At 38.2% G+C, this 13,291-nt stretch overlaps 1 protein-coding gene across 4 annotated transcripts; it reads right to left on the minus strand.

The window, feature by feature from the left end:
• Positions 1-3,262: 3,262 nt before the first annotated feature.
• TIGD4 (tigger transposable element derived 4) lies at positions 3,263-13,203 on the minus strand. 4 transcript variants are annotated; one of them, XM_032332530.1, is made up of 3 exons: positions 12,818-13,203; positions 6,322-6,406; positions 3,263-5,989 (listed from the first exon to the last, which is right to left on the minus strand). In XM_032332530.1, exon 3 carries the CDS (start codon positions 5,528-5,530, stop codon positions 3,995-3,997), a length of 1,536 nt encoding a protein of 511 aa, XP_032188421.1. In that variant the 5' UTR covers positions 5,531-5,989; positions 6,322-6,406; positions 12,818-13,203; the 3' UTR covers positions 3,263-3,994. The 4 variants fall into 4 exon arrangements, with proteins under 4 accessions (XP_032188421.1, XP_032188423.1, XP_032188422.1 ...); XM_032332532.1 differs by lacking the exon at positions 6,322-6,406 and having other exon boundaries at positions 3,263-5,983; positions 12,916-13,203; XM_032332531.1 differs by lacking the exon at positions 6,322-6,406 and having other exon boundaries at positions 3,263-5,987; positions 12,916-13,203.
• Between the last annotated feature and the right edge of the window lie 88 nt (positions 13,204-13,291).

Genomic DNA, 13,291 nt, shown 5'->3' on the forward strand with positions numbered 1-13,291 from the left:
GATGAGATTATGAAGATGGACTCCTCACGATGGAATCAGCACTCCTATAAGAAGAAATGCCAGACATCTCCACCACCCCCTGTGGTGTGATGGCATAAAGAGGTCATGTGAGCATATGGTGAGCAGATGACTCTCTGCAATATTTTGCTGAAGCTTTGCAAAAGGAAAAATAAAGGTTTCTAAGTCACCTTATTCCTTCATTCAAAGTGAAAATGTTTTAGTTCTACAGATAAATTGCATAGTCCTGGAAATGTTGACTTCCCTATTTTATTGCATAGAAGAATGCTAATGAGAAAATTGTCATTGATGTTTTGTGACCACAAAGCTAATGCCTGGGCATATCCGGAAGTAGTAGCATGGAGGCGCCTTTCTAGTCATTCTTTATAGTTGGGGGACACTTTAGAATTTGCTAAATGCATTTGCATGCACAATTTTCTTTCATCCACAAAATAAATTCAAATGATGTGTCAGTCTCATTTTATGGATAGTACAAACTGAGATTTAGAGAATTGAAATGTCTTTTGCAAGGTAGCATATAACTAGAGCTAGATTTAATTTATTCCACTGAAAGAATTTTTTTTCTGAGAACTTACTGTGTGCAAACCATGGTCCCCAACCTAGTTCTCTCCTCTGGCAGTAGGAATTCTCAGCAATTAGTGTAGCTTTTTGACTGCCTTATATCATGCTGTACTTAGCTAGGTAGATCTAGGTACCCCCAAAGATCCAGACCACCATTGAACTGTGAATCCGTTGGCAGATATGGGTGCTACCTCCGCTAAGGAACAAATCTCTCTCTGTCAGTCTCTACTGGGTCCCTAATGAGTCAATGACTGAAAAGGGCTTCTCTCGACATCTGAGGTGTTTGCTTGGAAAGCTCTTCTTCAGTTCTCCTCCCCTATTCTTCTCCTCCTCCCAATCATTCTGCTTTGTATACTGTAAGTGGGAGGTTTTACATTCGACCTTAGGTCCAAATGAGAAGTCAGGCAGGCAACATGAAACCCTCAGGTCTTGGTTTATTCATTGTCCTACTCTATCCTGAATCAAACCTTTCAATAGTGAAGTAAATCAATGTCCCAAATTCAATATAAGATTTGTTGTTTGTTGAAGTAGACAGAAGGGAAAACATTGTTGCAACCGTAGAAATTTAGAATGGCAAGAACAATGAAAATAATACATTTAACTGAAAAGCAGGTGAATTGTTAAGTGAAGTTCTTTTCTGAAAAGACAAGTGACATTTAGTCCAAGCTTTGTATTAACTGTGTGTGGAGAAGATAAATCAGGATTCAGGTATGCCGTGATTGTCTGTTCTAGGAAAAGTGACTTTAAAAATTTTTGTTTTTAAAAATTTAAAAATTTTGTGCCTGGGTGGCTCAGTGGGTTAATCCTCTGCCTTCAGCTCAGGTCATGATCTCAGGGTCCTGGGACAGAGCCCTGCATTGGGCTCTCTGCTCAGCACAGTCTGCTTCCGCACCCCCCTGTCCCCCACCAGTCTCTCTGCCTACTTGTGATCTCTCTCTCTGTCAAAGAAATAAATAAAATCTTGAAGAAAAAAAAAAAGATTCACTTAAAAAGTTTTTTTTGTTCTGAAAATTGCTTAAATTTATATAGCTTGTAAACTACACAAAAAAGTATACAACATTGGGGTGTGTGGGTGGCTCAGTGGGTTAAAGCCTCTGCCTTCAGCTCAGGTCATGATCCTAGGGTCCTGGGATCAAGCCACGCATCGGGCTCTCTGATGGGTGGGGACCCTGCTCCCTCCTTTCTCTCTGTCTGCCTCTCTGCCTACTTGTGATCTCTGTCTGTCAAATAAATATTAAAAACTTTTTTAAAACTTTAAAGAAAAGTATACAACGTTAACAACTTAAAGTTTAAATTTAAATCTGCAGGCATCTTTTTCTTATTCTTTATAAGAGCCTTGTCTAATTTTACCCCTTTTAGATTTATTATACCCCAGAAATGAAAAATGAATCAGGTCATATAGGAGAAAAACCAGTAGGTACTTTCAGCACTTTGGGCATATTCAAGTTGTTTCAAATATTTTCCTTAGAACTCCACTGGAACCTCTGTGTTACAGTGGTACAGAATTACCAAGCCAGAAAGTCCAAGTGTTGTATTAGTAACAGTGTTCTCAGGAGAGATCTTGGGAACAGAGCTATCAACATAGATTCAGCAAATTCTCTGAACTTTTTCACCCTCAGGCCTCTAAACTCAAGGGGAAAAAACAACAGCATTTTTTTTTTTTTTAATGGAGTATAGAAAAGAAGCAGTGTGGTGATAGAAACACAAGGACTAGGTGACAGGGAACTACTGCATTTTGGTTTTGGTTCTGAGATTTTAACCAAATTATTTTTTCAGGTTTCAATTTCCTCATCTATAAAAGCAGAAGTAATAATTCCTATGTCATAGAATATCTGGAATGATTAAATAAAAATATTTGATATCAAAACGGTATGGAGTAGAGAAACAAAGAGAAAAGAATTACTAAAGGCTCAACACAGGCCAGATGCTGTAGCTACAGCTGGGGCTCTTCAGAGAGATTAAGATCCATGATTCAGGGCCACAGTTCAACTACGCTAAAACTTTAAATTAAATCATTAATTAAAATCCTTTTGATTAACTTAAGTAATCTATATTATGATCTACAGAAAATTTTCTTAATTTGATTATTTTTTAAGGCTTGCTATTACTAGATCTCAAAAGCTGAATAAATCAACAATGGAAAATAAAAATACTTTCTATAAGTATTTCCTTCCAAATGTGTTTTTTTTTGCAGACTAATAATTCATAATAAAAATAATCCACATAACATTTTACACTTTTTCAAAATACTTCTCAAAGTGTACCCTAAATTATATGTAATACTTAAATAAGTATGCCATTTAAAATTTCACAACAAAAAAGTCTGACACGTTCTATTTTTCTACTTTTAAAGGCTACTTTATGGACGGAGAGTAAATAATTTCCACACAATATTTTAAAATACTCTGTAGACAAAACTTCCTCAGACAGAAATTAAATTCAATATGTTAGCCATTGAATTTGAAAGAAAAAAATATTAAATATATCAAAATATGCTGAAAAGATACTGTTTTCCCTGAAAATAAAATTCAGTAAAATCAAGAAAAGAAAATGATAGATTAAAAGTTTCATCTGTTAAAATTAGAAAACTCAGAACCACATAAAACACTTTCTTTTCTAGTAACTTCATATGTCTTCATATATACTTTTTAAGACTAATGTTATTAAAGTATAATTAAAATATTATGAGTTCATAAATGTTTCAGTAATAGATTATTCTACTAAACACACACATATACATACAAATTATTTAGGAAGAATCCAAATCATTTGGTTATAGATGACAAAAAGCATCTGATAAGGTCATCATCTTTCATTTGACCTTCTACAGAAGTAACTAGAAAGTAGTGAGACATATATTTTTAATCACTTTGGTGTATAATTGGGCCAGATTTTATTTTCAGTACTTCCTCATAATTTCTTCTTAGCAAGTTAAGCTAGTTACAAGAAAAATAATTTAAAATTAATACTTGATACAAGGCTAGAATATATGTCATTATAAAAATAAATATCTAAGTAATAGATTTTTTATTTCTAAGATGAGGTAGATAAATTAAAATATTCCAGAACATGATCTGCACTTAAAGAAAATTGCAATCACCAATTCAACCTGTATGAATCAAATAGCTGAAGAGGTCTTTATTTTTGACATTTATATCAGGTATTTCAAGTACAAGGCCTCTGAAATACATTTTATACCCCAAACCTTGCTAAATTGAAATTCATATTTTTCATTGACTTACTCATTATTTAATCTACCTAAGGAACTTTGCTATTCAGGTCAAAGACATATGCAATTAAACCAAACTTTTCTTCTTTTTTTTTAATGTTTAAGTGGTATTTTCCCTTTATATACCTCGTAGAGTAAAATACATCAGGAAAAACTATTACTCTTCAGATATTGTACCACAAATAATTATTTAGATGATGAGTTAATAAAAATTTCAAGGTCTGCTAAAGAATTATGAAGCTCATCATTTATATCTTGACTTCTAAGAAAATTTTTAAGAGTATCTAAAGCAGTTAATGCCTCATTTTTTGATGGCAAAGGGAGTTCAGTTCCTAGAGAACCACCATCATCCTCTTCATCAGAAGTATAAAATCCAGTTTCCTCTGAGTGACTTTCTTCGGTCCATACCGAATCAGTTTCTGGTGCAGCTTCGCATGTCTCCAAATCATCATCAAGGGCAGCATACTCTTCTATAGATAAACCTTCAGGAAATTCCACGCCTGCTGCCTGAGCATGGGCAACCAAATCAAGACCAGCGTCTGTCTCTGCATTGGTCTTGTCACTTTCTCCCTTTTGAGATTTGAATCCTGCCTCTTCATAGCTCTTAACAATAGTCTCTGGGGTTACAGCCCTCCAACAAAGGTGCAAAGTATCAACTGCATCTAGTAGGGAAAATGTAAATTCTTTGCTGCCTTCAACAGAGCTTAAAAATTTCTTGATAAGACAATGTCGATATTTTATTTTAAGGCTTTTAATAACACCTTGTTTCATTGCTATAAATTTGGAAGATAAACATGATGGAAAGAATGCTAACTCAATGGACTTTAGGTTCTTTACCTCTGGATGTGAAGGAAAAGAATCAACAAAAATCACCACTCTTCGTTGCTGGGCTTGAAATTTCTCATCAAGCTTCCGCATCCATTGTTCAAATACGTCTGAGGTCATCCATGCCATTTTGTTAGCTTCATAACACACAGGCAATGATTTTATACCTTTGAAACAATGTGGATTTCTGTTTTTTCCAATGATAAGCAAAGGAAGTTTCTCTGAGCCATCCATGTTTGTCCCAACCACCAGCGTAATTCTGTCTTTGCATAACTTTCCAATGGAGCATGTCTCTCCTTTAAATGCAAATGTATTTGTAGGCAACATTCGATAAAGCAGCCCAGTCTCTTTTATATTGAAAACGTTTTTAGGATGATAATCATTTAAATAATAAGGAAGTACATTTTGATGCCAGACAGTTGAAGGGTCTACTGGTACACCCGTAGCTTCTACGGGTTGAGCTCTGAATACTAAACCATACCTAGATTTAAAGCGATCCAGCCATCCATTACTGCACTTAAAATCATTATGTCCCAGTTTCTGGGCAAAATCATTAGCTTTTAGACGCAACATTGGACCATTAACTGGTACATTCAGACACTGAGCAATTCGATACCACCTCATTAATGCTTCTTCCAGATCTGTGTAAAAAGCAGTTCTCAGTCTTTTTCTCTTCGGATCAAATCTCAGAGATTCAAAGGCTTCTAGAACTTTGTCTTTATTCTTCATAATAGAAGACAATGAATTTTTCTTTATTCCATATTCAGCTGCAATTTCTGCCTTTTTCTTGCCACTTTCTACTGCATTGATGATGTCGATCTTTTCTTCAATGGATAAACTTTTCTTTTTCTTCACTGTCACGGGCAGGGCTGAGGCATCCTCCGAAGCTTCTGCCATCTCCGCCAGTGCTTATGCAGAGATCGGTCGTCTTGCTGGTGGCTGTTTCTTTAAATTTCTAAAAATCAGTAAGTAAATGTATTTTCAAAGGTCCTGAATAAGAAAAACGTTACACATAGCTAGAGCATTTTAAAAGAGAAACTTCCTTCCCAGGACATGTGCGGCTCAGTTTATAGTTTATTCAGTGCTCCAGAAGTCAAGCTAAAATAGAAATCTCATTATGTCAAACCTGTCCAGTCCTGCTGATATATTTTTGGAACTTCAATCCTTTAAGATGATCCATTTTATCCATGCGCGCATTCAACCTCCTATTAATTCTCCGCAGAAGGCCTCTGAGATAAGAAGCAAACGCATTCAGTAATTTTCACGCAAACTGTTACCCATTAATTTCCAAGCCTCTTCAGGGTGGAGAAGAAAGTGGTAGAATCCTTCTAGGACTGGAGGGTATATCTTCTGCCTCTTGAAAATAGAAAAAAAAAAAAAAAGAAAGAAAGAATGAAAAGAAAAGAAGAAAAGAGAAAGCTATTTTAGGAACGATGTGCCAATTGAATATAAAAAAAATATACTAATTAGTTATGCTTTTGATAATAATGAAAAGAATCAGAACATGTTTCTGCAAATGTAATAACCAAAGCTTCCATGAGAAATGCTTACCTCCTAAAGGGCCTCTGTAAAAAGCCCTCTAGCTCTGCTCTGTGCTTTTGAATTCTCACTTGCTTTCAAGTGCTTTGTAATATATACTCCTGAAATAATTCAGGCAAATTTAATCTGTTTTAAAAATGGGCGCTTACCAAAATTAAAGAACTAAAAATGATGCTGGATAGATCTTTGGTGGCTATTTTTCACATGAAGTCACAACTGCCCCCTCTGACTTCTCTAAAAGAAAAACAGAGACAGTAGTCACAAGGTTCAACTTTTAATAGCACATGGGAGACAGCGTCCCCTTTATAGGAGTCGGGTCGAAAAGCGTTCACTAAAAATCCAATCAAGTGATTCCATTACAAATTTTAAAAATCTAAATATTGTTTTATCTAAACGCTTACAAATCTTGTAACTTTGGGCCAGCTTGACACATTAGCCAGATGCACAGAGGCCAGAAATAAGCAACAACATGTAGAGGAACAAGCAAATGGTTAAGAGGCTATAATCCAGAAAAAGACCCAGACCGGAGTAAGAAGGAAAGTGACCACGATCTTAACATCTCAGGACCTCTCCTTCCCTATCTGTAAAGTAAAGGGCTTATTATATTGGAAGGGTATGGGCCTTGGTGTCAGACACACCTGAGTAGACAAGTGATTCTGCCAATTAAACTTACGTGATCCTGGGTGGTTTACTTAACCATATGAGGCTTCAGCTTCCTTATTTGTAAAACAGGTGTAACTACAGTCCCTACTTCACAGGGTTATCGCGCATTCAAGGAGATTCAACAAGCGAGTGGAAAGCACTCAGCACAGCGCTTGGCCCCTTACAAAGTGTTCCATGAATGTTTGGTGATGATACCGTCATTACTCTCTCTCTAATGCCCCCGTGGCTGTGTTGATCCTTTTAATTCAAAGATTTTTCAAAATCCTACTTGCAAACAGAAGCAAGAATCCCACTGAAATATATACCGAAAGCAGGGATTCTCATAAATCAAACAGTACTGTGAGAACAGTCACAGTCACGGACCTAGATAGGCTTGCCCCTACTTTCCCAGGTGGCACCTACCCTACAAGAGTCTACAGGCTCAGGGCCTACCGAGGGCCAAAGTAACAAGCTAATTTGATGAGCAGGTGTTACTACTGTGTGAAATAGTATGAGCACAATGTCCCTCAGGTTTTTTCACTCTGTCCTGCCAGGTTTCAAGATGTCACGTGCATTTTTTGCACAAAATTTTTGGGCAAGACTTTTTGTCAAAATTCCTCTGCCTTTGTTGTCTAAAAAAAGTAATTTTTATCATAGGAATTACAACTGGTAAAGGAGTTTCCTGCTGTTACTGTAAAAAAGTACTAATAATAATTACAATAGCCCAGGGCTTTAGTTTCTAAACACCTTTATTTCCTGTATTCCGAACAACTCAGGAAGAAGATAAAACTGAATTTCAAAGCTCATATAGTTATAATGTGGTTGAGTGCAGCCCAGAATCCAGGCTTTGTAATGTAAAGTCTACCGTTCTTTTCACTGTATTAGTGGCCTCCTCTGATAATAGTTACACACTCTATGTCCCCAGCACCAAGTCAAACCGAGGCAGCATTTTCAACGCCTATCTGAACCTAATGAAACAAAACCAAACAACAACGACAACAGACAACAACAACAAAACCCAAAACAAAACAGAAACAATATCAAGCCTCTACAAAAGAATAGAAGAATAGGCCTTTATGAATTCTGTGAACACAAATAGCAACCGTATCCCACTGCTAAGTGGGCTGATCTTTCTAAATAAATAAGCTTTGATCATTCAACTAAAAAATAAACAACAAAAAACAAAAACAAAAACAAAAAGAACCCTTTCTCATGTATGGGACCTCTCCGCACATTTTTCTGTAATTTTCTATAAATCTACAATTACTTCAAATAAACATTTTAAAATATCTCACTCTTATTAGGAAGATACCAACCTTCAGAAATTGAGGTAGCAAAAACAAATTTTTTTTTTTAATTTTATTTACTTTTATTGGACAGAGAAAGACCACAAGTAGGCAGAGAGAGAGGGGGAAGCAGGTTCCCGCTGAGCAGAGAGCCCGATGCGGGGCTCGATCCCAGGACCCTGAGATCGTGACCTGGGCCGAAGGCAGAGGCTTAACCCATTGAGCCACCCAGGCGCCCCAAGAACAAATTTTTTAAGAGAAAACCATGCAAAACTATGCTCTAAGGGAAAAAGGGACTCTCCCAACTTCTCTCTTCCTTTTGTCTTCTGTTCTTTCCCTTCTTCTTTTCTTCCTTCCTTCTTTTTTGCCTTCTGCTTTATTTCATCATTTCTCAGAAATAAACCCTATCACCTCAAATAATGAGGATTACAGAAAAAGTCACTTGAATATCCTCCCATATCCCCTCCCAAATAAAGCAATATAATATACACAGAGATTAGTGATTATCTTGATCAAATTGAAAATGATGATATGTTTATTTAGGAAGATATTAGTTGTTTTCTGAGAGTTAACAGCATATATTTCCTTCCAAAACAGTAGTGAAACCTACAATTTTCCATGGTAACATAAAATACATCTTTATTCCCAAAACAACCGCATGCCTAATGAAAAACCAGACAAGCCAGACTTTTTCCCTAAAAAAGAACAAGGCATCAATACTCTTTAATCAATGAAGCTAACATTTTCCATGCTCCCACAGTATAATGTCTGAGGTATTTCTTGCAGGGAGTAATGGCAGGAGGTGATATTTCTCAGAAGTACCCATTCTCTCAATTAAGATCATTAATCATTCTACTCTTTGAAAATGTTACAACAGAGAAATATTGGAATACACGTTAGATGCTATTTCTTCTATGTCAATGGTAAAGCCAACTAAAGAATAAGAAAAGGCAAGTCACTAAAAAAGACCTATCAAGTGAACGCCAGGAAAACAATAGTCAGTTCTACTGGTAAATCTTCTTTCAAAACAGGAGATCCTTTTTCGTTTTTTGTTTTGTTTTGTTTTGTTTTTGCCTATCAGAACGGCAGTATCTAGCATTTGCCAGAATGTCATAACATAGTTTGTGAGGAGGTATATAAATTGGTACAAAGCTTATGAAGGGCAAATTGGTAATATGATACAAAAACCTTAACAATATGGGTAACTTTCACTGAACAAGTTCACACCTAGAATTTTATCCCCAACAAATAATTATAAATATAAAAAGAACCTGGCTTACACATGTATTCATGATCTATCGCTGCATTTAGTAGCTTAAAACAATACCCATCTATTATCTCACAGTTCTGCAGGCCAGAAGTCCAGGTGAGCTCAACCGGATGCTCTGCTTAGGATCCCGCCAGGCAGAAATCGAGATGTTAGTCAAATGGGACTCTTATCTGGAGGCTCTGGGGAAGAATCTGCTTGCAAGTTCATTCAGGTTATTTGCAGAATTCAGCTTCTTGTGGCTGGAGAACTGAGGTCCCTGAGTTTTTTGCTGGCCGTCAGCAGAGACTGCTCTCAGCTCCTGGTTCGGGTCCTTGACTCTGGCCCTTTGCATTTCGGCAATAGAGAACTTTCCTCCTGTCAAATCTCTCTTGTGTTTTGCATCTCTCTGCCTTCATTGCTGCAACCACAGCAGCAGAAAACTTCCTGCTCTTAAAAGGCTCCCGTATCAGTTTAGGCCCATCCCGATCATCTCCCTTTTGATTAATTTAAAGTCAACTGATTATAGCTGCAAAAATCCCTTGTGCATGTAATATAACATGATGAGAATGATGTCCTATCATGTTCATATGGGAGGGAATTATACAAAGTGAGAATCATCGGAAGTCATCTTAGAATTTTACCATACAACAATATTCCTCACATTGTTGTTTTATAATTACAGACCAAACAGGAAAGAACTGAAATGTATAAAAAGGACTAAGTAAATAAATTACTATATAATACTGAGCCACTGAAGGAGAATATTTAATGATATGAAGGAAATTCCATAATATTTTAAGTGAAAAAAGCAAAATGTGAAACTGTATGCCAACGAAACTAGCGTATACTATAAGTTACATGAGTGTAGGGGCTGATGGCTATTCCTACAGTGCTTCATGTCCAGCAGACAGTCGGTTCTAAGTAACAGTTTCTTAAATAAATGTAGAAAAAATATAAATGCATAGAAAAAAACTGATAAAATGTTGCATATTAATTCTAGATAATGGAATTATGAAATACTTCAGTTTTTTTCTCTTTGCAGTTAAAGTAATTACTACTCTTATGCTCCACTCAGACTACTATTCACAGACTTCTTTAGATGTTCCATTTATCGCTATCCTCTAATCCTCTGTTTCCAGAGAATTACACTGTGCAATCATTAATTAAATATGTCTCCATGAAAAGGGACCTGATAATGGAGAGTGATAAAATTATTGTGACAATACCAGAATTCCCCTAGAAAAGATCTGAAGGTAGCACCTTTTTTTTCTCTTGAGGAAATATATTTATATGCAGCATACAGTACTCAACATCTAAAGTGAAGAAAAAAGGTTGTGTGCACATTTAATTCATTCAGAAAGGAATAATATGCTCTAACCTGTTTCCCCCTTCACTTGTGGTCAATAAATGAAATACAGGTTTCCTACAAGCCAAGTGAATAAATGGCATCTGATTTTTCAAAAGCTGAATAATAGCCAGTAACAGTACAAAGGTACATTAGTAGATAATCCCCATGTCATAAACATACAGAGCAGACAACTATTACCTTTTTCCTTACCTCTCCAAACATAGATGCCAATTTAGAGAAAAGAAGTAATCTTCTATTCTCCTAAAGAGAATGAGCAGGTAGAATTCCCCAAACTCTAGGGCAAAGAAAAAAGAAAGAGGGGAAAGAAAGAAAGAAAGAAAGATCTCCATCTAAGTAGGGTTAGATTTAAAATAAGGTCTTTCTGTCAGCATCAAAAATTTCCTCCAAATAAAAAAAAAATACCAGCTACTGTTTCCTTTTTCCAAAATAAATTACGTAGAATTTCACAGTCTTCCATCATCAGCTGAAGTAGTTTTCAGTGTTTTCTTCCAGCCAACTTACATTCTAATTTCCCTTGGGGCAGCAGAAATCATGGGAAGACTAATCCTGTGTGGAGCCTTGCACTATGTAGGAAGAGCAGTCACGTGCAGTACCGGAATCACACTGGACTGGAGTACCTAACATGATTAACGGCCCCTTCGCCAAACAGAAATTAGCGTGAGTTCCAAACAGTTTGGAATCCATCTGAATCTCTATCAAAAACATTGGCACCTGCCAAGGAAACTATCCAGCTAAGGACAAATAATGAAAGCAAGTGTCCACCTTTCCAATTTAAGAAACACCTCTGAGTCTTAACAAGTAACAGTTAGACTAATGAAGCTAAGCATTCCTGAACTCAAAAGACGCTTGGCAGGAATCCTTAAGGTGCCAGCCAACTCAAACAGTTAAGTACAGATCATTCAGGCACCACTGAGCACTGCCATGCTCCTCTTCCTAATTACCCTTCTGAAACTAAGAATACTTGAACTTAGCTATTAAATGCCATTCTGTTCCTATGCAATAAGAGCAGTAATTATTCTAGATTGGGATCCTTTTCTTGTAATTGAGAAGACTAACAGGATGGCTTTGAACAGAAAAAAAGTCCACAGTAGGCTATAGAACTGAAGTTATGGTTTGAGTGACATACATTTACAGTTTGAGTGATATACCTTTGCTCTTTTTGTTAAGGACAGAGACACTTAAGATGAGGGTCCTTTGTACACAGATTCATGTTTTGAGACTTCAATACTGTTTTTGACAGAGGAAGTCTCCTGGAGATCTCAGCTGATAAATAATGTTATTTACTTTTGAAACATTTGTGTCAGCACGGGTATTTCCTATTCACGGATATGGGGAAGATATTTGCACAGGGATATATGATTCACTATTCTGAAACTCCCTAGAATTTGTAAAGGCAAAGGTCTGCCTTTGGGCACTGAGCCTTTAAAAATGTCGCATCAGTTAATACAACAAAAGCAGGTGAGAAGTACAGTCTAAAGAAGAGTAAATCCCACGGAATGCACTGTTATCCTTCGCATTTCTACAAGTGAAAAAATGAGCATGCAAGGCTTTCAAACGAAAAACAGCTCAGAACCTTGATGAGAGATGTGGATGGACAACTGTAGGTACTCTATGCAAATGAGCTTAAGGTATGCCTGTTACCACTGTGCAGCCATACATTCCCTCCATTCAGCGCCGGGAGTAAGGAGAGTATCCATAGCACAGGCTGGGTCTCAACTTAGTAAACTACAAAGGGCTCAGAGAGAAAGGATTTCTTGGCGGTTTCTGTATTAGGGCAGTGATCTACCTAAGAAGGAATAGGGCGAGCAGATAAAGCGGAACTCAGTTATCTGGATAAAGAAACAGGAGCAGGAACGAAAAGTATAAGGGGTCCACCGTCGGCGAGCGAGCAGGGCAGAGTGATTACAAAGACAGCAAGTCAAGAAGTCAGGGAAGCCAGGCTTGGAGGTCTGGTCTTCCTGAAGGGGGTGGACGTGAGTGACGTGGCCGGAGTGGCGCGCTCCAGACACCGGGGAAGAGAGGGTGAGGCGCCCGCATCCCGTCTGTTCCCTTAACCCCGCATTCCCGCCACCCTCCACTCCCCGCGGGGCTGAAACAACCTTCTACGCGCTCTCCCGCAGCTGAGAAAGCTTCGGCTCTCCTGAGATATGCGTGGCGGCGAGTTACGTCCACCTCCACCCTCCCGCCACCGGCTCACCGTCTGCTGGGGGGACGCCTAACGCGTGAAGCTGGGGTGTATGAGTGAGAAAGAAGGGATGCTGAGGGCTCCAGGAGACCTCCGACCACTCAAGACCAGGCCAGCTCGCCCTTCTGCAAGCTCCCGGCTCTGGCAGGTGCACCGGGACCCGGGTGCACACCCCTCTGTGATCGGCCGCAGCCAGAAAATTACCCGGGCAACAGCACCCGCTGAGCCCCGGATGTGGTTGCTAGGGCCGCAGCGGGAGGGGCGGGGCCAGCCTCCAGGAGAGGGGCGGAGGCGGCCTCTAGGGAGGCGCGCTGGCACCATCGAGATGCAGTTGGGCCGGGCCAGATTGAGGGAGAGAGGGGCCGTCCAGGGCCAAGGACACGCTACT

Source organism: Mustela erminea, chromosome 2, assembly GCF_009829155.1.
Source record: "Mustela erminea isolate mMusErm1 chromosome 2, mMusErm1.Pri, whole genome shotgun sequence".
Lineage (NCBI taxonomy): Eukaryota > Metazoa > Chordata > Mammalia > Carnivora > Mustelidae > Mustela > Mustela erminea.